Source organism: Hyaena hyaena, unplaced genomic scaffold (assembly GCF_003009895.1).
Source record: "Hyaena hyaena isolate Hyena2069 unplaced genomic scaffold, ASM300989v1 scaffold_245, whole genome shotgun sequence".
NCBI lineage: Eukaryota > Metazoa > Chordata > Mammalia > Carnivora > Hyaenidae > Hyaena > Hyaena hyaena.
In genome coordinates this window covers 1295069-1322644 of record NW_024080878.1, presented here as the reverse complement: position 1 = coordinate 1322644, position 27576 = coordinate 1295069, and the positions used below count along the sequence as shown (strand labels likewise).

Sequence of the window (27576 nt, the reverse complement as noted above, 5' to 3'; positions counted from 1 at the left end):
ATTTCTTTCCATTCTCCAACTCTTTGCTTGCACTTATTTTTCAGAGATTAGTAGTAGCTTCCAGCCTTTGCAAGTTTCCTTCCTCTTTCTTTTGCTAATTCCTACTATCTTTTATTTTTAGAGAGAGAACAAGCTTGTGAGCAGAAGAGGGGAAGAAGGAGAGAGAGAATCTTAAGCAGATTCCATGCAGGGATTTTATCTGACACCCTGAGCATAACCTGAGCTGAAATCAAGAGTTGGACACTCAAATGACTGAGCCCCTCAGGTACCCTTCCTATTTATCCTTTAAATCATCTTAATATTCATTCTACCTAGGAGACCTTCAATGGAACCCATTCCAATTTAGCTACCCCTCTCTTCTGCTAGCGCATTCTATGTACCTCTCAGTCAGTGTTATCACTGTGTTAATGAGGTTGTTTATCTCCTAATTTGTTGGCTATTTAACTTTTTCTTCTGAGAATTGACTATTCATACACTTTGTTCTTCTGATGAGTTGTGCTTTTCTTATTGATTTTTAGTAATCATTTAATTTTTAAATTAATTAAAGTAATCTCTGCACCTACTGTGGGACTCGAACTCACGACCTCAAGATCAAGAGTCATATGCTCCACCAACTGAGCCAGAGAGGTGCCCCAATTTGTAGTTAAGTCTTATTTATGTGGCAATATTTTTTCTCAGTCTATTCCTAAGGTTTGGAGGTTTTTTTCTTTTGGTGCTTTTGGTATACTTTTAATTTTTTTATGTAATAAAATGTATCAAATGCTAAAAAATACTTGTATCTTACTGAAGACTTTCTCTATCCTGGGATACCTCACCGGCTCTGTGGGTGGAGCATGTGACTTTTCATCTTGGGGTCAGGAGTTTGAGCCCCAAGCTGGGCATAGAGATTACCTTAACGAAATAAGTAAAAATACAGAAACAAAACGAAAAGACTTTCTCTATCCCAAAAATATAAATTTACTTGCTTATGTATTTAATATTTTTGTTTTTTATACTTTTTTTAATTTTTGTCTTTTCATTTTTTAAAAATTTATTTATTTTAAGGGAGAGCGCTAGCGTGAGTGCACAAGTAGGACAGGGACAGAGAGAAGAAAGCGAAGCCCAAGCAGGCTCTGCACTGGGGGCTTGATCCCCACCAACTATCATGAAATCATGACCTGAATTGAAATCAAGAGTTGGTCGCTTTACCCACACGCCCCACTTTGAATTTTAAAATAAGCATTGTCCACATTATTAATCTCTTCACAAATACATTTTTCCATGGTTGAACTAATTCAACGAATTTATTGAATGCCCACTTACATGCTGGCACTCTGTCAGCTGCTGGGGGATACAATGGTGAATAAAAAGACCAGACCCTTACTTTAATAGAGCTCACATTGTCGAAGTGGCAAACAATGAACAAGTAAACAAATAACCCAAATAATTATTGCTTTTAATGACGATCATGAAGGAAAAAAAATGGGGAGCTACCTCCTAGAGTGGTCACTGAAGGTCTTAATGCAAGTAGGCAGAGATTGTGTACATAAAACAGTTCCCTTGAATAATCTCCCATAACTTAACCATTCTTTAGTGTTGGGCTTTCAGGTTGCTTCCACATTTACCATTATACTAATAAATAACGCTGTTAGGAATAACTCCCTGTGTATCTTTATTTCCATGGAATAATTTCCTAGAAATATAATTACTGGATAGGAACAGTATTTTTATATAGACTGCCAAGTTGCTTTCAAGAGGGAATTCCAATACACTCACCTATGAGTAAGATGAACACTGAGATTTAACTGTGGAAAAAGTTAACAGTCAAAAACGACACGTTTGGGCTCAGTTAAAGAAAAAGCTAAATGAGCTGACCTGGGTTTGCTAGCGAAGGGCGGTAGGAAGAGGCAATGGGAAAGCTTCTAAACCCTTTTCCGCCACCCTGTGACCTTCATAGGTTATAGCTCCTCTCTGATCCTCAACTTCACTTAAACGATAGGTTCGGCTCAGGCTTTATATCTTCCAACATCTTCAGCGAAACATCTAAACCCCACAGAGTGAAGATAGCAGCTAGGGGAATTGGTAAAGTCAGTAGGCTGAATCACTATTCGCCGCGAAACGCCGACTGATCACTCGTGGGCACTTCCGGCGGCCGGGACAAAGGGTTTGAAGTCTTAGGGACCGCACTTCCGGATAATTAAAGCTGCGCATTAGACGCCTCTGTCCTCGAGCCACGACCGACTCTGGGGCCGCGACTGCGCATGCTCTGTACAGTCGTGGGCAGGGGCGGGGCAGTGAATGGGGCGGGCCGGGGCCCTGACTTGTCTCGCGGTTACTGGGCGAGCGTGAGCGCGCGAGGCTCGGGGGTGGCGCGGGGCGGAGCTAACTCGGAGTGGGCGCTGTAGGTTTCAGCCGAGCGTCATTGTGCTCGCGGGGCTGAGGTCGTCTCAGGTGAGGTGGTCGCCCCGGAAGTGGCTGTGGTTGTGGCTGTGGCCCCTGGTGTTGTACGGAGCCTGAGGCGGAGGTGTTGTTAAGAGGGGGCGGCATCATCTCTCTTCTTCCACCTTCTCTGCAGCAGCCATGGCGAAAGGCAGAGTCGCCGAAAGATCGCAGACGGGGGCACTCCACACGACCCCTGTGGGGGACAGGGCAGCGGGGACGCGCGGTCTCTCGACGCAGGGCAGCGGAGACTACCTGAAGGGTCAGTAGAACCGAAATCAGAGCTGGGGTTGGCCCAGAGGCAGGAGTGTGCCAGAGGGGCTTCGGAATGGAAAAGACCCCGGTCGGTCCCGGGGATTTTCGAGGGTCCTGCTGGTACCCAGGGGCGCGGGAGCAGAGAGGGTCGGAGACCTGGGCTTGCTTGGGCCGCTGCCCACCACTTACTTAGAAGGTGCCTCGTAAATGCTGTTGTAGTTGAATTCAATTAAAAGAAGTAATGACACTGGCTTGTTTGAAGCTCAGGGAGGTTGTAAGGTTCATAATATTGAAGCTAGATAGAGCTGGAAGGAACTTCAGCACTCCTGCTTTATTTTCACCTATGAGGAAACGGAGGCCCAGAGTGGATATGGAACTTGCATAAAGTCACAAAGCAAATTAGTCGAGTAGTAGAAGAGCAAGGATTTAACTATGTCCAGGTGCCACTCGCTTCCAAGTGGCAGGAACACTTGGGTTTGAATGCCTGCTCAACCACTTATGACTTTGGACTTGTTATCTTTCAAAACTCTCTGTCTAAACTGTACAGTGGAGATGACAAAGGTAATTGTAGTAATAGTATCTGCTTAGCTTGCCCTATGGATTACACAAAATAATTAATGTAAAGCATTTAATGTAATGGCTTGTGTGAAGTGGAGACTAAATACATGTTAGCAATCACTATCATAGCTGAAATCTCTCATTCTCAAGCTTTTTTCCATTACACCATTCTGGCATTTCTCAGGGCTTTAAGTATTATTTTAGGAAGAAAGCATATTTAGAAACTAAATACTTTGATTTCATCTTGTCATAGAGTTTTTCATTGCATTTCATAAGTTAAAATGATTAAATCCTTTAAATGCCTTTTAAAAAGCCCATAAACTTGAAGGGATCCTATCAAATGGACATTGTGTTCCACCACGGGTGATGGGTAGGGAGAGGGTCTTTGAAGATTGCCTAGCAACATCATAAGTATAGTCAACGATAAGGTATTGCACACTTTAAAATGTATCTTTATAAATATAAAGATAATATTTTTAACATTCAGCTGAAATTTAAAATATATTTAAACATTTTTTTTAACGTTTATTTATTTTTGAGACAGAGAGAGACAGAGCACGAGCTGGGGAGGGGCAGAGAGAGAGGAAGCACAGAATCTGAAACAAGGCTCCAGGCTCCGAGCTGGCTGTCAGCACAGAGCCCGCCTTGGGGCTCGAACCCTCTAACCGCGGGATCATGATGTGAGCAGTAGTCTGACGCTTAACCGACTGAGCCACCCAGGCGCCCCTAAAATATATTAAGTTAAAAAAAAAAAAAAGAACATCCTGCAGAAAATGGTATTTTATTCAAATAATTTAAAACATCTCTAGTCTAATTTGGCTTTTTAGGCTTTATGTATTTTCCAAATAACTTCAAAAACCCAGAAATGTTGTTTAAGTATAAATCCACTCTAAATTAAAGGAACATTGTTTTGAAGATGCTGCTATGGAGGGTTGACAATAATCCAAGTGTTTCCTGAAGAAGTATTTTCTAGATAGGGCATTTCTAAAGTTTGTCATCTGGTTTACGTTAGCAGTCAGTTTTTTATTACTGATTTTTTTTTTTTGTGGCTTCAACCTAAAGTTATTCCGAAAATAAAACCTTGAAACCTTCAGAGTGCTTTTATAATTGTTTATCTTATCATTACAATGACCCATTCAACACGATTATTTTTATGATGCTATCAAATGACTTCTGTGGACTACACATCTATAGAAGGATAGAGGGAGATGTGAAGGCATGCCTTCAGGAAGAAGTGGAGTTTGCATTGTTAGAGAGAAGGTAAGGGGATTCTGGATGGGAGAAACATTAAACTGGAAAGTTAGGTGAATCTTTATGTCAGTAAATATTAATATTAATTTGTCAGGAGTGGAGGATTTCTGTTGGGTGTAGTAGGAGATAAGGCTGGCCATAATCAAAATAATGTTGATACAGAGGGATTTCAGTGCAGAGTTATTTTTTTAAATATTTATTTATTTATTTTGAGAGAGAGAGAATCCCAAGCAAGCTCCTCACTGCTACTGCAGAGCCAGATGTGGGATTTGAACTTACAAACCATGAGATCATGACCTGAGCTGAAATCAAGAGTAGTCACTTAACCGACCAAACCACTCAGGTACCTCATTGCAAAGTTAGTTTTTTGATCCATCCTGTTAATTAGTGATTCCCAGTGTTTTTCTTTTTTTCTTTCTAAAAAAAAATTTTTTTTAATGTTTTATTTATTTCTGAGAGACAGAGGGAGATACAGAATCTGAAACAGGCTCCAAGCTCTGAGCTAGCTGTCAGCACAGAGCCTGATGCAGGGCTCGAACCCACAAACCATGAGATCATGACCTGAGCCGAAGTCAGACGCTTAACTGACTGAGCCACCCAGGCGCCTCTTTTTTCTTCCCTGCCTCTCTGTTTCTGTGAGAAACTGTCTATCTCTTTAATTAGTGTTAGAAATTCTTTCTCTGGGCAAAAGATTTTGTAGATCCCTTACTTGATAGGGTTTGTTGTTTATGTTAATATAATCAGTCGGTGGTGTGATGTCATTAGTAACTACTTAGCAACAAATTTTCCAGATTATGAAAAGCAATTTTTGTTAATTGCAGATGGTATCTGGTTTAACATTTCAAAAAATTAAAGGTTTTGGAGAAGAGAAAAAAATTTTTAGTAACTTTTTTTAATAATTTATTGTCAAGTTGGTTTCCATTTAACACCCAGTGCTCATCCCCAGTAACCTTTTTTTTTTTAATGTTTGTATTTTTTAGAGAGAGAGAGAGCAAGTGGGGAGGGACAGAGAGAGAAGGAGACAGAATCCCAAGCAGCCTCTGTACTGTCAGCACAAAGCTTGACATGGGGCTCAGTCTCACGAACTGTGAGGTCATGACATGAGCCAAAATCAAGAGTTGGACGCTTAACCCGCTGAGCCACATAGGTGCCCCAAATTTTAGTAACTCTTGATTGAGAAATACATGCATGTTACTTTGACAAATAATTGTCATTGTGTAATATGCTTGAAATATTTTAAATGCTACATGTAGTGTTTGGGACATTTAGTGGATTCCTTGCCATGACTCTGATCTCTAGTCTAACATGTGAGTCTTATAGACTGAGGACTGCTGTAAAGACTTGAGCAAGATAATAACACTGCATGATGAGGAAGGGGAAGTAAGATAAGAAGTAGAGGCACTCATGAGGCTCTTGATCTGATCTACATGCAAGGGTGCCTGGACCAGGGTATTTTATTTTCTTCTGTGTAATTTGCCTTGTCTGATCTGTTTACTAGCAAGTCATAGAAGTTTCCCGCTTTGATTTGAGAGAACTACTAGGACTGTGTGTGGTTTTTTAATATATATATATATATAGATCATCATCCTGTGAGCAGTGTGAGATCAATTTGATGGGTAATGATGAGACATTTTATTTATTTATTTATTTATTTATTTTATGTTTTTATTTATTTCTGAGAGAAAGAGAGAGAGACAGCGTGAGCAGGGGAGGGTCAGAGAGAGAGGGAGACACAGAATCTGAAGCAGGCTCCAGGCTCCGAGCTGTCAGCACAGAGCCCGACGTGGGGCTCGAACCCACGAACTGTGAGATCATGACCTGAGCTGAAGTCGGACACTTAACCGACTGAGCCACCCAGGCACCCCTGATGAGACATTTTAAAAAATGGAAGAGAAAATAGAGTGCTTCACATATAGTAGAGCGCAAGTGTTCTTTGAATTTTATTTTTAAGTTTTATAGATTTTTTTTGTGTACCAATCATGATATAAAGCTTTCATTATGGTTGTAGCCAAAAATCTTTAAGAAACATTGTTCCAAAGTTGGTTTTACTGTTTTTAGAAGACAATGTTCAAATTTGGATAAGACACCCCTCTCAGATGCCTGTTCCAGATCCTGCCTTGCTCATTTGGTTCCGTAAATATTCTCTGAGCATCTATTATGAGCAAGGTACTGGCTTAGAGGAAGAAGAAAGCTCTGATTACTGATAACCAGGAATTAAAACTAAAATTGGCAATTGGACGTCAACCAAGGTATTAGTATAATTTATTGATGCCAGTCTCAACCCAAATATTATGTATCAGGATTCTTGTGCTTATCATCAATAGAAAATATAATTGAAACCCTTGCTGAAAGGAGATTGATTGGTTTATATAACTAAAAAGTTGTGAGGTTAAGTGGGATTCACTGGCTTTAGTCTGGAACCAGTGGCCCAATGATATCATCAGGATCAGATTTCTTTCATATCTTAGATATCAGCTTTACCTTAAGGTTGATTTCTCTTGAAGATCCAGGTAAGCTAAATGCTTCCTTGATAACTTTGATAATGTTTTTCCTAGCATTGCCAATAAAAATCTAAATATTCACTATGCTTAGACTGTCTCAGATTAAATGCTTGTCTCTGAACCTATCACTGTTATCAGATTGGCTCAACCTGATTCATGTTTGATGCCTAAAAAAATGGGAGTAGGAATGAGGCTAAGTCAGTTTTCCCAAAGGCCGAGCTCTGTCATTCATGATTTTTCTCTGTTTGTCCTCAACCATCGTAGTGAAGAAGGTGAACTGTTATTGGGTTAGATTAGATATAAGAAAAGGATAAGGACTCCAGTCAAAGGTGTTGCTTTAGATACACCATGAAATCCAGGTTGGGCATGGAAGGAAGAAAAGTGAGGAGCCCAACAGAAGGGAGAAAATGGAGGAAATAAACTCACCAAAGAATAAAGGTGATCAAAGAATAGCATATTGGATTTTAAAATGTCCCAGGTAGAGCAGTCTCCGGATGTGAGAACCTAGTGTGTCACTGGAAGTGGGTGGCTAAAGTTGAACAGAAATGAACCTCAAAGAATTTTGAGGCTGGGTGGATCATATAAATGGATGATGAATCTTTTAGGATTATGAAGAAAATTACTATAAGCTTAAGCTCAGGCTTCAGTGAATGGTGGTGGGAAGCATCTGAAAGTGGTTAAATGAGAGTGAGGGTATATGGATTGAATGGCAGCACAGTTGCAGGGTATAAGCATTAGAGAATGTGCTTTCATACAAAATTGGTAGTGCCATTTTGTCTGCTAGCTACAAACATGCTTTGTGTGTGTACTAGTTAGTTATTTGTATTTTATTTATTTTTTTTTAATTTTTTAAATGTTTTATTTATTTCTAGGAGAGAGAGAGAGAGAGAGACAGCGTGAGCAGGGGAGGGTCAGAGAGAGACGGAGTCACAGACTGAAATAGGCTCCAGGCTCTGAGCTGGCAGTCAGCACAGACCCCGATGCGGGGCTCGAACCCACGAACCGCGAGATCATGACCTAAGCGAAAGTCGGATGCTTAACCGACTAAGCCACCCAGGCGCCCCTATTTGTATTTTATAGTTATCTTAAATGTTTACATTTATACTTGATACTGCTACCATTTTTTATTTGATTTTTGTATAATGATTATTGTTTTTGATTTTGATAATTTAATAATTAAATTCTAAAGCCCTTGAAATTAAATTTACTTACGAAAATACTGCAGTAGATTCTTGTGACCTTGAAAACTTGTTAGAGTCCCTATAAAGAGATGAGTGTTTTCCTTCTTCATGGTAGGATCATGTAGGTTTAGAAAACACTAAATGTTGAGAACCAGTGGACTTGATGACTAGTAGAGCCATTCCTAAGATCTTGCAGATTTAGACAGATTTTGCTTTTCAAAAGTTTTTGGTTTATTTTTAATTCTTTAGTTGTTGGGTTTTTTTTTTTTTCCTTTAGAGAGAGAGTGAGTAGGGGAGAGGGGTGGGGAGGGGGGAGAGGGGGGGGGGAGAGAGAGAATATTAATCTAAAGCAAGCTCCACAATCAGTGTGGAACCTAACTCAAGTTTTGATCCCACGACCCTGGGATCAACTGACTGAGCCACCCAGGTACCTCTCAAAAGACTGTGATATGAAAATAATAACGAAAATAGGGAGCTGCTATAGGACCATTAAGGTTATGACTTTTCAGAATGGAGTTAGAGAAAACATGCTCTGAAGAGGAAGAATTGAAGATACTGGGTGAATAGAGAAGAGCCAATTCTTTGAGCAGAATCTGGAAGGAAGTGTTTAGTCATTTAATGCAAAGATAAGGGGAAAGGGACAAGGGAGGATAATTTGGGGAATAGATCTTAAGGTAGATATCAGGAAGCTCACTGAAGTGTGGAGGCAGTGTCATTGTTTTTGAGTAAATGAAGGTAGAATTAAAGGCTTAAAAAGACTTGAAATAGCCCTTTTGGAGAGTGCTGTGAAAGGATTGATGTTTGCTAGTGATAACCTTACTTGAAGATAGAAAAACATGTGAGCTTGTAGGCTAAGAGAACATAATCTTGACTCTCTAATAGTATCTTTGGCCTGGGAGGAAGTCGGAAAGCAGATAATGGGGATAATTCAGATTGGGAATTAGTATGATGGAAGATGTGAAGGTTAATAAATTTATAAAGTACTGTTGTGGGTAGCTTTGAATGCTAATGACATGCCGCATTATAAATATGCGTGCTATACATTTAGATGTAGAATTATCATTAAAACAAGGTTTTATTTGTTTAGAACTCTAAATCAATTACATGCTAGTCTCTGGATTTAATAGAATTATACCCAAAAATAATTGTTGAATCATAATATCTGCAAGATATTGCAGAGCTTCAATATTGAAGGTCATTTAGTTTTTGCATTCTCATCAGTTGTTTTCTGTGTTACTATTGAACACAATGCTTGAAAAAATTTGCCTAATTTTAAAGAGTGCAGAAAATAGGTATCAAGTTCAACTTGGAGGTTAATTTTATTCAAATGTCAATGTGTTTCATCATCCAACTGTAAGATAACAAGTAGAGAGGGGCGCCTGAGTGGCTCAGTTGGTTAAGCGTCCGACTTCGGCTCAGGTCATGATCTCACGGTTTGTGGGTTCGGGCCCCACCTCAGGCTCTGTGCTGACAGCTAGCTCAGAGCCTGTTTCAGATTCTGTGTCTCCCTCTCTCTCTGACCCTCCCCTTCTCATACTGTCTCTCTCTCAGAAATAAATAAAACATTAAAAAAAAAAGATAACAAGTAGAGAAATGTGTACTCTGGGAACATTCAGGGTAGTGTTCTGTAGTCCAGTTAAATGTTGCCTGACACCTTTCTCCCCTCTGACTCGTTACTTAGAACTCACAAATTATAATGGGAAGAAAAATATTATAGTTTAATTTTATTTTTTTTTCAATTTTTTAAAACATTTATTCATTTTTTGAAAAAAAAAAGGGGGGGCGCCTGGGTGGCTTAGTCGGTTAAGCGTCCGACTTTCACTTAGGTCATGATCTCGCGGTTTGTGGGTTCGACCCCCGCATCGGGCTCTGTGCTGACTGCCAGCTCAGAGCCTGGAGCCTGTTTCAGTCTGTGACTCCCTCTTTCTCTGACCCTCCCCTGCTCACGCTGTCTCTCTCTCTCTCTCTCCCCCCCCAGAAATAAATAAAAACATTAAAAAAAAATTTATTCATTTTTTGAGAGACCGAACGTAACGGGGAGAGGGGTAGACAGGGAGACACAGAATACGAAGCAGGTTCCAGGCTCTGAACTGACAGCACAGAGCCCAATACAGGGCTCGAACTCACAGACTGGGAGATTTGACCTGAACCAAAGTTGGACGCTTAACCAGCTGAGCCACCCAGGCACCCCAGTAAAGTCTTTTTTTTAACTTTAGTGTTCACATACTAGAACTTGATAATAATATTGTCTTTTAGAAAGTCAGCTTTAATGAACAGATAAGAATAATTTATATCAAGTATGTCAAAGCACTAACCTAAGCAATGTGTGTTACAGCAGAAATTATGTGCTGATTATAAATAGATGATATTAAAGGGCTTTGGGGGAAATACTTTATGCCATTTGGTTGCTTAGGAATTTTTTTAATAGATAGTGCAACTCTCCTTAGGGCCTCTATTTACTTACCTATAAATTAGGTAAAGTGGCTGGGGCATCTGGGTGGCTTAGTCGGTTAAGCGTCCGACTTCGGCTCAGGTCATGATCTTGCAATTCGTGGGTTTGAGCCCTGTGTCGGGATTTGTGCTGACAGCTAGCTCAGAGCCTGGAGCCTGTTTCAGATTCTGTGTCTCTCTCTCTCTCTGACCCTCCCCTGTTCATGTTGCCTCTCTCTCTCTCTCTCTCTCAGAAATAAATAAAACAAAAAAAATAAATAAATAAAATAGGTAAATTGGGCCATATTGTTTCCTCTTAAGTTTTAATATACATGGAGATCACCTGGGTATCTTATTAAAATGCAGATTTTTTTTTTTTCAAATAGTTTATTGTCAAGTTGGTTTCCATATAACACCCAGTTAAAATGCAGATTCTGATTTAGTAGTTCTGGCATTTTGGCCTGAGAATATGCATTTTTTAAATGTTTATTTATTCTGAAAGACACAGCGAGCAAGCCAGGGGAGGTACAGAGAGAGAGGACTTTAAGTAGGCTCTGCTCCATCAGTGCAGAGCCTGGTGTGGGGCTTGATCTTGCGAACCAGGAGATAATGACCTGAGCCGAAACCAGAAACCAAGAGTCAGACGCTTAACTGACTTAGCCACCGAGGTGCCCTGTGAATCTGCATTTCTGACAAGTTCCCTGGTGACACCAATTCATGTAGTTCACACAGTACACCTTGAGTACCATGGAGCTGGCTGGTTTGTATTGCTTCATGTTTGGGGCGCCTGGGTGGCTTAGTCAGTTAAGCATCTGACTTTCGCTTAGGTCATGATCTCGCGGTTCATGGGTTCGTGCCCTGCGTCGGGCTCTGTGCTGACTGCCAGCTCTGAGCCTGGAGCCTGTTTCGGAGTCTGTGACTCCCTCTCTCTCTGACCCTCCCCTACTCATGCTGTGTCTCTCTCTCTCTCCTAGAAATAAATAAAAAGACATTAAAAAAAAAAAAAGAAGTGCTGTGTATTGCTCCATGTTTAACATAGAATTGAGCAAAATCTTACTAACTCAGTTGTAAAATATATAAAACTACAATAAAATGAGATAAGGGATAAAAATGAAGTTTATCTTTTACTTAAGGCTTTTTGGTTGAAAGGAGCAGAAATAAGTTTAAACTAGCACCAATAAAAAGGGAGATTCTTATAAATATATACGAGACAATCTCAGGGCACCTGGGCAGCTCAGTCGGTTAAGTGTCCAACTTCGGCTCATGCCATGATATCGCCGTTCTTGAGTCAAAGCCTTGCATCAGGCTCTGTGCTGACCTTGCGGAGCCTGGAGCTTGCTTCAGATTCTGTGTCTCCCTGTCTCTGTGCCACTATCCCCTCTCTGTCTCTCTCTCTCACAAAAATAAACATTAAAAAAAAAAGGCAATTTCACTGGCATCCATGAGCAAGAAATGAAATATAGGTAGGTTTCAAGGGAAGTGGAAAGTTAGAAGTTAACAAGTAGGTTGGCTCTATCTCCCACTTCGGCTCTCCGGGTTTTTGTTTTAACTTCCCCTCTTACATTTTCTGGTACATGTCTTTGGCTTGCCTTGTTGTTATCTGTGGCCTTCACTGGTTGATCTTTCAGCCTCAAGACCCACCATCTCTTGACAACAGTATCTCTTTTAGTTCAAATTTTTAATAGACAATTTGGGCAGCCAATAATGAATTGTTCCTACTTGAGTCAGGTGTCCAACCTTGGGCAAGTTAGCCGTCAATCGTTTGGGAAGTTAGAGTGTTGGAATCAAACTGTAATAGGGCTGATAAGATTAGCCGCTTTGAGAGGAAGGGGAACATGAGAAAGTTTCAGTGAGGAGGAGGGTGTTACTAGACTATGCAATGATACCTGTCTAATACATTTATATAAATGTAAATAGAGTACAGGCATTTGTTTAGGATACTTCATAAAATGTATGTATAAAAGTTACACAGGCAGTAGTTAGGGAGGGGCATAGTGGTAGATTCATTCTCAAGAACTAAAAATAATCCTTATAGCATGTATATATTTTTTAATCCCCTGAACGTTAAAAGTATGTATATGGGATAATGGTAAATGTGCAAAATAAAAATTGAGCCACCACTTCTACTTTTCCCCAGAGAGCACTACTGAGGTATCTTGGCCTTGCTACTGACTTTCTGGTAAAAACAGCCTTGCCATTCTTGGGCTTGCTGTTTCCTAGATCTCATTCCATACTTTTACCTCTTCATTTTTAAATTTATTTTTATTTTTAGAGGGAAAGTGAGCATGTGAGCTACATATAACACCCAGTGCTCATCCCACCAAATGCCCTCCCTTTTGCCTCCCTCCCTTTCCCCAACTATTTTTCCCCTTCTTCTCCCTCTTGGTCCTCCATTAGCTTCCTCCTAATATACCTACATGTGCAAATATATGGTATCTGTCCTTCTCTGTTTTATTTATTTCTGAGAGAGAGAGAGAGTCAGCCTGAGCAGGGGAGGGTCAGAGAGAGAGGGAGACACAGAAATCCGAAACAGGCTCCAGGCTCTGAGCTAGCAGTCAGCACAGAGCCTGATGTGGGGTTGGAACCCACGAACCGTGAGATCATGACCTGAGCCGAAGTAAGACACTTAACCAACTGAGCCACCAGGTGCCCCCAGAGGGAGAGAATCTTAAGCAAGCTCCACACTCAGTGAGGAGCCTGACACAGAGCTCGATCCCATGACGCTGGGATCATGACCTGAGCCAAAATCAAGAGTTAGACACTCAACTAACTGAGCCACCCATGCACCCTATTACTTTTATCCTGCGTATAATTTTTCAGATAACATGAAGATTACCTTGTGAGGGAATGTGAACAAATTCTGCCATTCTTGGAGTCCCAGAGCGCCACCCAAAACATTTGAGGCTCAACTATATTCTGAAGTCCTTGGTGTAAAAAGAAAGTACTGTATTAACATTCACCAGTTGTATTAGTCAGTCTCTGGGTTCTTGTGACAGTTGAAGTAATTGCCTTATTACCTCATTTTTCCTAAGAGGCCATTCTGTCTATGCTGTCAGCTCCCAATATAGATACATAAATATGAAAGTCAGTGATAGTAATCTAGAGCAATGGCCTTTTTTCCCCTTCGGCTTATCAGCAAATCAATGCTACAAATTCTGGTGTTCTGTTTTTCATGCTTCTGAAATAGATATATCCCCCAAAAATAATATGCCTGGTTAATTAACAGCAAATAACGTCAGTAGTTAAAATTTTATGTGAAAACTGTTTGGGCAAAAGTATGAACAGTTTATGGGGGAGGAAAGTCTTTAAGGAAATTATTTGCTCACTTGGAATACTGTCTTTTTAAAATATTTATCTTAATTATAGCTTTCTTTTTCTCTCCTTTCAGAAAAAGCATGTGCAGAAGCTGGGTCAGCAAGAATGTCACTTCTTATATTGGTGTCCATTTTCTTATCTGCAGCTTTTGTTATGTTTTTGGTATATAAAAATTTTCCTCAGCTTAGTGAGTAAGTATACAGAAGAAACCCAAAAATTGCCTAGACATTTGTAGATAAAGTGGATTAAAAGTTAAACAAATGTGAACCAACAGAACGGTCATGGTGATTATATATTAGCTTTCATGATTTGTAACAAGTCTTCAGTGACACTGTTAGTTAAGTACTCCTTCCCACGTATGCCTCCTGATTGTCTATGTAGGGTTTTCCTAGCACTGCTTCTCTAATTAAAGCCTCATTTTTCTAATGGCTTTCAAATTAAAAAAAAAAAATGTAACCAAATTAAGAAATAGATTTTTATGTCATGATCCTGTAGGCATGTGCCTGTCTCTTCAAGTTTCCTGAAACAGGTGGTGGTCTCTGATATTTTCTAAATTACTCTGTTTATTTTATTAATGCTAGTAGTGACCAAGCAAGCTTATTTTAAAATCCATAAAAGTTACTGATCTGTAGTTTGAAAAAACATTGATGCTCTTCTCTGCTTTCCCTGCCTTTCCATCCATGTTTTCTCCCTTCCTTCTTGTGATCAGTTTGTCTGTTTCTATTCATCCATTTCTATCCCTACCACATCTCTCTCCTCTACCTCTTTTTCTTTTCCCTGTTTTATGGAAATGATATGATCTGAATGGTAGTTTTCACAGTGAAATGGGCTATGTTTAAAAAAAAAACAAAACCTTGTATTATTTTATCTAATATACATCCAGAATTCCTTAGCCAAAACTTGGGGTGAAATGTGTTTCAGAAGTTAGAATTTTTCCATTTTGGACAGATGACATGGAACAAATACTGTCTATTATGTAGTACCTCTAGCAGGATCTGGGGCAGCATCCCATAATCAAATACATTCATAATTTTTGCAGAGGAATGGGCATCATAAAAGACTATAAATAATTATATCAGTGTGGGTCAATTTTTGCTGGCAAGAATATGAAGAACTTTTTGGTTTTCAGAGTTTTTTGAATTTTAGGGAAGAAATAATGGAACTGAAACATACTTTAAGAAAGCAAAATATCCCAGGGCTGTTTAACCACAGTAATACCACCCTTTATAATCATAAATTACATAAAGGACTTACTAAAATGTAGTTAGACTTTCTATCAGAGTCAGATTAGTGTGGAAATGAAGAACTGTGAAATGCTATTTCAAGGTGTTTGCAAGTTCCTATTTCCTCTAAATTCCTTTCATTAACAATTCCTCATCTAGAAATTTTCTAATTAAATTTTTATTTTTATTTTCATACTTTGATTTCATATGTCTGTGTAAAATGCCTTTGGGAGGCTAGCATGTTATATTGTTAGGATAATATTAGTATGATTGAATTTTAGATCCTTTCTGGTTTTGATCAGGGAGGCAATAAAGATCTGACTAAAAGAGGGCAGGAGTATAGAGTATGGATTAAAGTTGTCTTTGCTCCCAATCTGCCCTAAGAATGGTAACATCACTTGTATACAAGTGTGCTGTTATAAACCTGTTCTGTTCTGCTTATTTCTCTGTGTGTGTGTGTGTGTATACGTATGTGCACACCCCTATAAAGAGTTTTTTGGTTTTTTCATTTATAAATTAGAAAATAGTTTACCTACTATTTTTATAGAAATTAGGCAGCAGTCTATCATTGTTCTGCAAGATCAGTTAAATTTTATCATGTAAACAAATGGGCATAATATACATTAAACACAAATGTAATTATTTGAGCCTTTTATAAGCAAGAAATCATTCAGTTCCAAATAAGACACCAATTATAAAGTTAATAGAAAAGGAAAAATGTTTCCAGAAAATATGTGAACTGTAAATTCATCAAAAATTTTACTTAATTTTAGTTGTAATTAATAATTGATTTTAGCTTATCATGAGGATTACCCAAAATGATGTTAAATATGTTTTGAATATGCTAACATCATTAGTCCAGTTCTTAATTCAAAATTTATACCAGTATTGGTGCAAATGCTTTTAACCTAATTTAGTTTAGTCATTCTGAACTTTCATACGTAGATTACATATCTCAAGAAATTACATTAAATCATTAAAGACAAATAATTTATAGACTTTTGAACTTAAAGCTTAATGAATTTATGGTTACTATAACACAGATCAAGGCGCCAAATCATTTTGGATAAAACTTCATGTTTTGAACTTGATTTTCATATTAATTATCTTGGCAAATTTCTGCTTTAAAATTTTTCACTTTAATTTTATTTCCTTAGAGAAGAAAGAGTGAATATGAAGGTTCCCAGAGATATGGATGATGCCAAGGCTCTAGGAAAAGTTTTATCCAAATATAAGGACACCTTTTATGTACAAGTACTTGTAGCTTATTTTGCTACATATATTTTGTATCCTTTTAACTGAAAAAACTGTAATCTAGTTTTGTTTAAGAAAGAGTTCTTAAAAGGTCTGTTTAGTTATGCATAACTGTTTTTTTCTTTTAGTAGTTATTCTATGTAATAATATTAAATAAAATATTGACAAATTAAAATGGAAAAAAATTCTCATTTTACACCAATCTCCTCAACTCAGTTATTATTTTTTTTTCATATTTACTACCTATTCTTTTGTATTCTGCTTATTTCACTTATAAACATTTTCCTTTCCTCTACATTATTCAAGATAATTAATAATCTATTTAATTTATGATTGTATTAGTTAATTGGTTATTTTAATTTAGTTTAATTATTTGAATAGTCACCACAACAAAATTTAAAAAATATTCCCTTAGGTTTGAAGATATAACTTGTAATTAATTTTTTTCTTTTCTACATGTTGTTATAAATCTTTTTGTTCATGTTTTTTTCTTCCATTTAAGGGTTTCTTTGTAAAAAGATCTTAAGTGGAAAATTAGTCATTCAAAGATATAAATTTTTAAAATAAACCTTGGTATGTATTTCTTTGTTTTATAGAAATATATGTTGTATTAACTAGTCAGGAAAATAGCTTTTTTCTCCGTACATATTTTCAAACTGCTTATGCTACTGATGATTAGTCTTCCAGTTATGGGCTTTAACTTTAATCCGATTTTTGTATCTCTTATTTTAATCCAACCTATTTTCAAATCTTCTCATTTAATGAAACACATTATGTCTTGATTCTGTAAAAGTAATCATTATCCTTTTTAAACCAGCATTTATTTTTAAAAGTTAAACTAGTTACTTTTTAAATTCTCTCAAACTGTTTCTGTTCCTGCTTCCTCTTTTATTTCCTGAATTTCTTTTGGCTATTGGACTTCTCAATTTAAACCTTTTCTTGTAAAATTGATTAGCATTTTCTTTTCTTGGATTTAGATTAAATTAGATGTTACATATTTAACATACATAGTTTTTCTATACTTGCCTCCTTACACAAATATTGTGAGTATATTCTTAAATATCCTGGACCAGTTATTTCTAGCATAAGCAGTTTGTTATAAGTATGTTAACAAAAACTTTTGCTGATAATACAAACATTCCTTTATCTACCTAGTAAGAATACATTTTTATTTAGGCACTTTGTCATTATCCTTCCTATTTATCATGAAAACAATTCAAATTCAGGAAAAATTTAGGGAATAATTATTATGCATTCGTCTTTCAGCAGGTTATTTTGTAGCTATTTGCAAAGTAATTTAATAATGTATAAAGTGTTTTAAGAAATTCATAACTGCTGCCTTTTCCTACTAATTCCATTTTTAAATGTATCTGGGAAAACCATAGTGTTAGACTTAAAGGTTATTTTGCCTCTAAAAACTTTAATTATAAATTAAAATATTTTCTCCAAGTAAGATAAAAATTTGGTTTTTTTATTTGGCTTTTAAAAAGGTTTTGTGAACAAGGCATATAGTTTTTGTTTACTTTGGAAAGTTATCTTGGGTTTTTTTGACCTATTTTGCCTCTTAGCTTTGGGAGGGATACATGGCTGAGGAATAAAGGGGATACCCACCTATAAGAACAGTCAATCAGTTAGCATAAATGGATCTTGACAGTCTCTGGGGTAATAAATGTTATAACCTAGTTGTTTAAATATCCATATGCAAATTAGTAGAAAAGTATAAACTGCCCTGTAGAAAATGAATTTAAAGTATAAGAATGGTTTTATTATTACAAAATACATTTGGTTTGAAGTTTTAAATTTGTTTATTTTTTAATTGTTTTTTAATGTTTATTTATTTTTGAGAGAGAGAGAGACAGAGTATGAGTGGGGGAGGTGCAGAGAGAGAGAGACACAGAATCCAAAGCAGGCTTCCGGCTCTGTGCTGACAGCTCAGAGTGGGGCTTGAACTTAAGGACCGCGAGATCACTATCTGAGCCAAAGTCAGACACTTAACTGACTGAGCTAGCTAGGTGCCCCTAAGTTTTAAATTTTAAATATTGGTTAATAGTAAAAACATATATATTGGGTAATATTGTCAGTTCAGAAGGCTTTATTGCATACTGTTATTGTTGCCTTGATAAGTGATTGTAATGATTTCACATCTCATTTTAGATTTTTATAGTATTTGTTAAATTTATGTTGTCTTATAATTTTCTATTTTCACTTTTGAATCTGAAGCTCTGTATTAAAAAGGTACTTTTTAAAACTCAGTGAACAAATGACAGAGACCTTATCTTAGGGCATATAACTGATACAGTGTTGATTAATAGAAAGAAATATAATAATGTGAACTACATGTGATTTTAAAATTTTCTAGTTGGCACATTAGAAAAAGTAAAAAAAACACTTAAAATCAGTTTAAGTAACACAGTTTACTTGAACGAGTGTATCAAAATAGTATCATTTTAACGCATAATCAACATAAAAATTGAGATATTTTACATTCTTTTTTTCATACTAAGTCTTTGAAATTTGTGTATTTTGTACTCATAGCACTTCAGTTCAGACTACACACATTTCAGTGTCTCCATAGCTACATGTGGCTAGTGGCCACTGTCTTCAGCAGTGTAGTACTAGTACCTTTACTGGTATTATCTAACTTCAAACTCTTGAATATAAATGACTTTTTACATTATAATTACTTATTTTATTCATAATCAGTTTTTTGAGTTACTAATTATATGCTAAGTACAAATCTAGTGAGCATTCAAGGGTTGAGCAACTATTACCGTCTGGGGCAATAGGGAATTATGGGTAGAGACAGTATCATTCTGGTTAGAGCAAATCTAGAACAAAGTTTACAAGCACAGGGTGTGGTTAACGAGTGATCAGTCATCCAGTTCAGTTGGAGTATAGGGAGTAAATAGGGGAGGACAGAGAAATAAGTATAGAGAGATAGGCTAGACACTGCACTCAGACTGTAGTACCAGGCTAGGGAATTTAGGGAATTTAGAATATTCAGTGGTATTGGGGAGTCACTGAAGACTTTTGAGCTATGGATGACATTAAAAGTGTCACCATCATCTCTTTTTTATTTCCCTAAGACTAAAATCACAGAGTAACTTAAAAATTTCTTTCATTAAAGAAAAGTTTAAACCTACACAAAAGTAGAGAAAAATCATACAGTGGACTCCTGTATACCCATCATCCAGCTTCAATGGTTAACAGTATTATGCCAGTTTTGTTCTTGGTGGTTACTTTTATTTAACTTTGTATTTTGGGCCATTTAGAGAAAAAGGGAATAGGCAGAGGACTGTGTTTAGGGTTGGGAAAGGAAAATAACATTTACTTTGATTTAGGACATGAAGAATTTTAAATATTCAAATAGAAGTATCCATACCGAAATGTCAGTAGGGGACTGGTTGAAGAAGCCACGGTTAGTCTAATCACTGCAGTGTATTCTGTAGCTATTCAAAAATGAGAAATGTCTCTATGTGATTAAGGCATTCTTCCCTCCAGGATATAATGTTAAATGAAAAGAGCAAGGTGCAGAATAGTAGGTCAGTATGCTGTGTTTTATCTAAGCAGGGGAGGATGATATGAGTACACACATACATATGGAGATCATTTTGTTATCTTTTTTTGAAAAGAAAGGATATCTTTATTATTTTTTTTAATGTTTATTCATTTTTGAGAGAGCACAAGTAGAGGAGGGGTAGAGAGAGAGAATCTGAAGCAGGCTCCAGGCTTAAAGCTGTCAGAACGGAGCCAGTCATGGGATTCAAACTCAAAACTGATCAGACCTGAGTTGAAATTGTACACCTAACTGACTAAGGTACCCAGGCACCTCAAGAAAGGTTATCTTTAAAAGCCAATACAATGTTTACCTTTGGGGAGAGAGATGACACAGGGTGGAAGTGAAACTTCTCTAGATGTACTTCATTGTGAGGATTTGACTTCAGAACCAAATAAATATTTTATAAATTCAGTTAAATCAGAATGAAAAAATAAACAGGAAAAAATCATTACTTTTGGCCAGGAGACGGGTGGATGAGAAAGGTTGCAAGAAGACAGGGAGAGAATCTCTTGTGAGGAGGTCGAGGTCAAGGAAAGCCTTGGTTTTATGGAGTTTATAGGCATCAGAGTGGGTTTATACAGGAGGGATCCTGTGGAAGAGCAAGGAACTGAAGAGGAAAAGTCAGGAAGAAGAAAGAGGAGATTAAGATGAAAACATGAACTAGAGGGAAAAGAGAGTAGGAGACTAGGTGAAGATGGAATTTTTAAAAGAAGGATAGAGATTGAGGGAATTCACTCTGACTGACTTGTAAGTAAATCATGTTAGGAGTTAGGGGATTGGGGGGATTCCAGACCAAAACTGGGAGCAAGCAAAAAATAATAAAAAAGCATAACCCTGTTTTAAAAATAAGGTTGGTGATCTTTACTCTATTTTGTGACCCCTATCCTTTTTTTAATGAGTAGTGCATTGAGGTAAATGTTTATGAGTTAAATTAGAAACAAGTAATTACTTAAACCCTAGATTTCCAAGGAAACCATGTTTCCTGAACACATTTAGGAGTAAATGCAATGCATTAGAGAAGCATATGATTACTGAAGACTTTTGATCTCTTCTCTCTCTCTCTCTCTTGTTTTCTTTTGTTTCTTTTGCCAAAGTGCCTGATTCTTTATCTGGTCCATATTGGTTATTTGTCTTGGTTTTTCTTTCAGTAACACGTTCTTAACAGCATTGTATTTATAATAATGCTAGAAAATGGTCAATTTAGAGTTACAGTCATCGTAACTGAGTCATAGGTTTTTTAAACTTTTAGATATAATTTTACTTTCTTAATACTGAGATAAGGATGTAATCTTATTAACATGGTAACTTCTGTATTGATACTTTATTCCTGAAATGTTTGTCTTTTAAAAATTCCATTTTATTATGTTTTAATCCTTAACCTAGAAGTTAACAGCTTGCAGACATTTGCCATTCCGGGTTCTATATTTCTCAGTATACTCTCAGGGTTTCTTTATCCCTTTCCACTAGCCTTATTTCTTGTTTGTTTGGTAAGTATATAAAATGAATTTGGGAAACTAGAAAAAAAGTAGCTTTGATAGAATGATAAGGGAGAAGGATGGCATCTGGTCCTACTAGTTTGTGTAAACATAAACTCATTAGTTTTAAGAGGTGATCTTTTAAGTCCCCCAATAAGCAAATGTTATAGTTCGTTTTTTTCCTAGAACAGGAGCACCACAGACTTAATTGCAATTACAGGCTCTGTTTTAGCCTTTACTTCCTATTGTGTTTTGTAATTTAAATAGTCCAAGAGTTTTGGACAGTGAGTTAAGTCCAGGGCTGGAGGTGGTATTTTGAAGCATAGCAATTGAAGAAAGGATTCACTCTTTTGAGTTTTATTCTTAGGCTAGAGGCTATCATTAACTATTTGGATAAATCACTAAGTTTAATCACAAGCGCCAGTTTGTTTTAGCTGTTCTCATTTTAGTTATACTTTTGTCTGAGAAGGGGCTAGATCAAATGGGTTCTTGTTCTCTGCACAAGAGATGTCATGTAGAGTACCCTCCCTTAACCCCCCAAAATATATACTAGTTGAGCTTTTCTTTAAGTGAGTATATCCATGTGACTAAGGTGGAAAAGTACACAATGCTTATGGCTTCTTGTTATTTCCTAGTGTTCTGGACTCGGTGCCTCATTCTGCTATATGCTCTCCTATTTAGTTGGGAGGCCAGTTGTATACAAATACCTAACAGAGAAAGCAGTAAAATGGTCACAACAGGTAAACATGTATTTTTTAAAGTTATTTAGTGTCATTCTGTGGCTAAATTGGGAGGTCAGTGTTTAGTCCCTATATAAATTAACCCAGACTCAGGGCTTTAATAAATACAGTCTTTGGACCGAATAAATTAAACTAGTAGCAAATAATGAATGTTAATCATTTCAAATGTGCAGTTTCTGTACTGTAATAGTAGTTGTAGTTCTTCATTCTTAGTAAGTTTAGTCAGAGCAGAGAAGTCAGCATGTCTGGTGAAGGCATTCACATATTTGGACACCACCTGTTTTGTGTTGATACAGTCCACTGTTGAGGTCACTGAAAAACTTTTATCAACCATCTCCTTGAATGCATTTCATCAGTAGGAATGACTGTTATCTTAAGTCAGGATCTCTACAAAGATATGCAGTGATAAATAAAAGCACCACTACAAGGAAAGGCCTAATATGATATTGCTAAGAAAATCTTGTTTTCAGAAAGAATTGGAAGAAACAACCTGTTAAATCTCAGAGGAATTATAGAAATCATTTTGCCTTACCCTTTTGTTTTACAGACTAGTAAATGAGAAATTAAGCATTTTGCTGCAAATCACAATCATTATTCATAAAGCAAGATCTAGAAGTATAAACTGCTTTTATTTAATTGGCTAAATATCTCCCTATGCTTGTTCAATCTCATTTATCTAATGAATGAATCACTTATGTAATATACATCATAATAACATAAAAATAAAGATTAAATTAGAGACTAAGTTTATTGATGTGCTATACTAGGCCTTTACATTGTAGGAAGTTAAAGGCATTAAAAATTAATCACATGGCATGTATCTTATATATAGTTATAAATTTAATTTTGCTCTTTCAGGTGTAAAGGGTCATTGTTGAGCTATATTATCTTGGCTGATGTAGAACCATCTGTAGTAGTGCAACATTAAGCTATAAGTACAATTAAAAAAAACTCGTTACTTAACTCTGGTAATGAGCATGTGATAAGTAGTTCATTGTCATTTTCAGTGTCCTTTGTTGATCATTTCTGCTGGATAGATTCTGGACTATCAGGGAATGAGAATTTGAAATAAGTATATTAAGGACCTTTTTTTTTTTTTCAATATTGGCCTTATCTTGATCCTAACTGATTTCTTTCTTATGACAGGTTGAGCGTCATAGAGAACATCTCATTAACTACATTATATTTTTGAGAATAACACCATTTCTTCCGAATTGGTTTATTAATATTACATCCCCTGTGATAAACGTGCCATTGAAAGTTTTCTTTATTGGCACTTTTCTAGGTAAGGCCTCTGGTTCACACTGTGTTAGAACTCGTTGTGTACATACCTAACAGTGTCCAGCTGGGCTAGATTCCGTGTTCTTTGCACATATTTCAGCACTGTATATAACTCTTGGGCACAGAGCCCGGCATACATATATAGCTATTCTGAAATGTTTGTTGGGTTGTGTTAAGTGTTTTGTGTTACTTCTTTTAAAGAAGAGTACTTTATTGGATATTTTTTAAATCATACAGTTTTAAGCAGGACTTTAACTCCGTTGTCTCCATTGGTGGAGAGAAAAAAAATCAAGGTGCCCATTTTGAATAATTTACTCCCTTGTCTTGTAATCACATTGAAATATTGAACTTTAATTTTCAATAGAGAGTTGATCCTATTTTTCCTTTTATGGACATTAGTATTTATTATGGGCATTACCAAAAGTATGGGGAAAACAAGGATTCTTGCTTTCAAGGAGCTGGCACTTAATTTTGAAATTAATTAGTGGACATAAAGATTCATTTATGTATTTTGTGAATTCTGATGGTTCTTTGAAAAGAGTATTCTGCTTTTCTTTCAACTTTAATTTGAAATTTAAATTTAATTTAACGCTTACCCGACTGAGCCACCCAGGCGCCCTTAATTTGAGTTGTTTAGATAACAACAAAATGAACAGACCTTTTTTGTATTGAGTATCTGTTAAAGTTTTAAGTTAATACTTACAGATCTTCTTGCAAAGAATAATCAAAATCTGTTTTTTGTTGCTGCTTTTATAGAATTCATTGGGAAACTTAAAAATTTTAGGGATAATTTTGGATTTTGTAAAATAATGTTACAGAATCAGAAGAGAATTTTTGTCCCCATCTCTTTAATTTTACAGTTGGAATACCTGCAGATTTAGTTAACATCAACTTTGGCTTAAGTAATTTTTCCAGTTTGTTCTGGTTTTTAAAAATGTAGTTGTTCCATCCATGCTGTTGTATAAACTGTTCTTATATTTTGAGTATTTTTCCATATCTGAGTATCTCCTACCACTTCATTTTTATTTTAAGTATATTCTGTCAAGGATGAATGACCAATTACTCAATCTTATTTTTGAACATTTAGATTTTTTTCCAGATTTTTGTTATTTATAATGCTTTGATAAACATCCTTGAGCCTAGATCTTTGCTCGTGTACATTAGTATTTCCTAAAGTTGAAATTGCTGGATCAGGGGCGCCTGGGTGGCTCAGTCGGTTAAGCTTCTGACTTTGGCTTAGGTCATGATCTCACAGTTCGTGGGTTCGAGCCCCATGTCGGGCTCTGTGCTGACGGCTAGCTCAGAGCCTGGAGCCTGTTTCAGATTCTGTACCTCCCTCCCTCCCTCTCTCTCTGACCCTCCCCTGCTCACGCTGTCTCTCTCTCTCTCAGAAATAAATAAAAACGTTAAAAAAAATTAAAAAAAAAATTGCTGAATCAAAACACATTCTTTTTTTAAAAAATGTTAAATGTTCTAAATTATTTTCTGGAAATTTTTCTTGAATTTTTAAATTCTTATCCTCCAGAGGTAGTTGAAAGATTGAATTCTTTATATGGAAATAAACTTGAGGGATTTTATTTATTTTTAATTTTTTTAATGTTTATTTTTGAGATAGAACACAAGTGGGGGGGGGGTGGCAGAGAGCGAGGGAGACACAGAATCGGAAGCAGGCTCCAGCCCCTGAGCTGTCGGCACAGAGCTTGATGTGGGGTTCGAACCCACAAAGTCTGAGATCATGACCTAAGCCAAAGTCTCCACCGACTCAGCCATCTAGGCACCCCGTGAGGCTTTATATTAAATAACAATTTACCAAAATGGAGATTACTATATTCCTATAAGAATTTTATACATACAGAGAATTTTAAATTTAAATATGGATTTATTTGAATCAGTTTAAAAGATTACATTACAAAGTGTTAGAATGTCAGTGCTATTTTGAGTTCTGAATAATTTTGTGAATATAAAATGTATTATTCTATTACAAAATTTTATTCTTAAAAATGATTATGTTTTTCTTGTTTCTTTTAGGTGTTGCACCTCCCTCTTTTGTAGCAATTAAGGCAGGAACAACACTGTACCAGCTTACAACAGCAGGGGAAGCTGTTTCCTGGAACTCAGTATTTGTTCTAATGATTTTGGCTCTTCTTTCTATTCTGCCAGCCATCTTCCAAAAAAAACTAAAGCAGAAATTTGAGTGAGAAATCATCTGGGTTTTAGTTTTCCTGTCATCATCATCATCATCATCATCATCATCATCATCATCATCATCTCAGGATTGGCAGGCTTAGGTGTTAAAATCACCTCTTCAGTAACTGAAACGAGTTTGTAAAATAAAATTTCCTATCACACAGTTAAAATAATTCATGTAAGAGGCAAGGGAGAGAAGAAAGTAAAAATGGAAATTGATATACTACGAAAAGTACGGTGGGTAGTTATGATAGACATCTTCTAAATTACTACTCCAACGGTAGCTGTAGATAATCAGAGCAGTGTAGTGGGAAATTCTTGATCCAACTGAATCAATTTAATATGTTTCATGAACTGTCTATACATATTTATCCTTGACTTGAAAATTCAATATTTTCCTCTCTTATCCCTTACTAATAACTAAAATAGGGAAAGCAAATACAAAAGCAGAGATTCTAGATTTTTTAAAATAGTATTGCAGTTCTTGCTATTGTTAGCCTTCTTCAAGAGCATAAACTTGAAAACTAAAGCTCAAAAGGAGATTTACATTTTCTTCTTTTTTTAACTTTGAGGTAATGGATTTATTTAGAAGCTACACCTGGTGGACTACTGAATTTGGAAAGGATATCAAGCTATATCTGTTTTGTAAATTTTATTTTTGTTTATCCCTGTTCTAGATTATCATGGGTTAGTCTGAAATTTAAAATTCTGGCCAGTCTATTTTCATCTTTTTTTTTCCTAGCTTCCACAGTATTTCCACTGTGCATATAAAAATGGCAATTACATGATAATTGTACTATATTGGTGTTGATAATTTATATTCAGATAATATTTTGTTACACAGTTCCCCTTTACTATCTCAAAAGGGGATCAATAAAAGCAAACAAAGTATGCAGTTTTTAGATGATAGATTAATTATATTACTTTGTATTTTGAAACGGAAGCAGCACAACACTTAAGTGGTTAAATATAGTTTATTTGTTTCAATAACTGTAAAATTTACCTCATTTATTTATTGGTCTGGTCATTAAAGTATGTATTATGTAATTATACATAATTATGTATTATGCATGATACACTTATAAGAATGCCTTGTTTTGTTTTTATTGATGGCTTTTTTGTTTGGGGCTGCTTTTGATTAATGCAGTTACCCAATATAGTGTTTTTACTTTTTATAACTCCAAGTTAAATTAAATCTTCACATGGTAACTACTCTATTTAAATGGTCCTAGAAAAACTTAAACAGCTTTTTGCTGCTTGCTTAATGGTAATACTCTTAATTTCCCAATTCTAGGACATAGCTGATCTATAAGGTACTTTGTCAGGTTTACCTTCACCCAAGACTGTTGTGTTGAAAAGTACTTTAGCTGTGGGAGAAATCCTTGTATGTTTTTATTGTGAGAGGAATGGTCATCCTCAAAGCCTGTTTCTACTACATAATGTGGACTGATTATTTTTTCTATCACAGTATTAACAAATGGATTTATTGTAAATACAAAGAAAATATATTAATGAATATACTATTCTTATGTCATCTGGCCTTTTGTGTGAAATTATTTATTGTCATTTCTAGCAAGGTTTTCTTTCTTCCTTATTGACCAGAGATTGAGTGTTAAAGCTTTTGTTATTTTTACAAATGAACTTAAAAACAGAAGTCTTTTTGGACAAGGTTCACTAAATATTAGTTTATAAAATGTAATTGAGTACATTTTTATCAGACTTTTAAAAATAAAAGAACCTGGACTGAGGAGAAGCCTATTTACTCCAGTGTGTGTATATTATGCATATTCTTAGAGTATTATCCCTATCCTTATCATTGATTATGTCCCTTTGCGCATTTTTTTCCCTGAGTTTCATAGAAAACTGAGTTGTCACTTGGATGAGGTATATATTCTCCTAAGAGAATAGCCAGTCTTTTTTAGATGCATCATAATTGACTGCACCCTAA

At 36.2% G+C, this 27576-nt stretch overlaps 1 protein-coding gene across 3 annotated transcripts; it reads left to right on the top strand.

Annotated features, from left to right (window-relative positions):
- Positions 1 to 239: 239 nt before the first annotated feature.
- TMEM41B (transmembrane protein 41B) lies at positions 240 to 27162 on the top strand. 3 transcript variants are annotated; one of them, XM_039244623.1, is made up of 8 exons: positions 240 to 265; positions 2555 to 2680; positions 13983 to 14100; positions 16290 to 16418; positions 21339 to 21432; positions 22056 to 22160; positions 23307 to 23445; positions 25470 to 27162. In XM_039244623.1, the coding sequence occupies exons 2-8, from the start codon at positions 2560 to 2562 to the stop codon at positions 25637 to 25639; spliced, it is 876 nt and encodes a 291-aa protein (XP_039100554.1). In that variant the 5' UTR covers positions 240 to 265; positions 2555 to 2559; the 3' UTR covers positions 25640 to 27162. The 3 variants fall into 3 exon arrangements, with proteins under 3 accessions (XP_039100554.1, XP_039100553.1, XP_039100552.1); XM_039244622.1 differs by lacking the exon at positions 240 to 265 and adding an exon at positions 2355 to 2430 and having other exon boundaries at positions 2558 to 2680; XM_039244621.1 differs by lacking the exon at positions 240 to 265 and adding an exon at positions 2355 to 2430.
- Positions 27163 to 27576: the final 414 nt, after the last annotated feature.

Excerpts from the sequence above, each read along its gene's own strand:
- TMEM41B (XM_039244623.1), top strand. The coding sequence starts at position 2,560 with ATGGCGAAAGGCAGAGTCGCCGAAAGATCGCAGACGGGGGCACTCCAC. Across the intron at positions 14,101-16,289 it reads AATTTTCCTCAGCTTAGTGA|AGAAGAAAGAGTGAATATGA; the intron begins GTAAGTATACAG and ends TTATTTCCTTAG. Across the intron at positions 22,161-23,306 it reads CAGTAAAATGGTCACAACAG|GTTGAGCGTCATAGAGAACA; the intron begins GTAAACATGTAT and ends TTCTTATGACAG.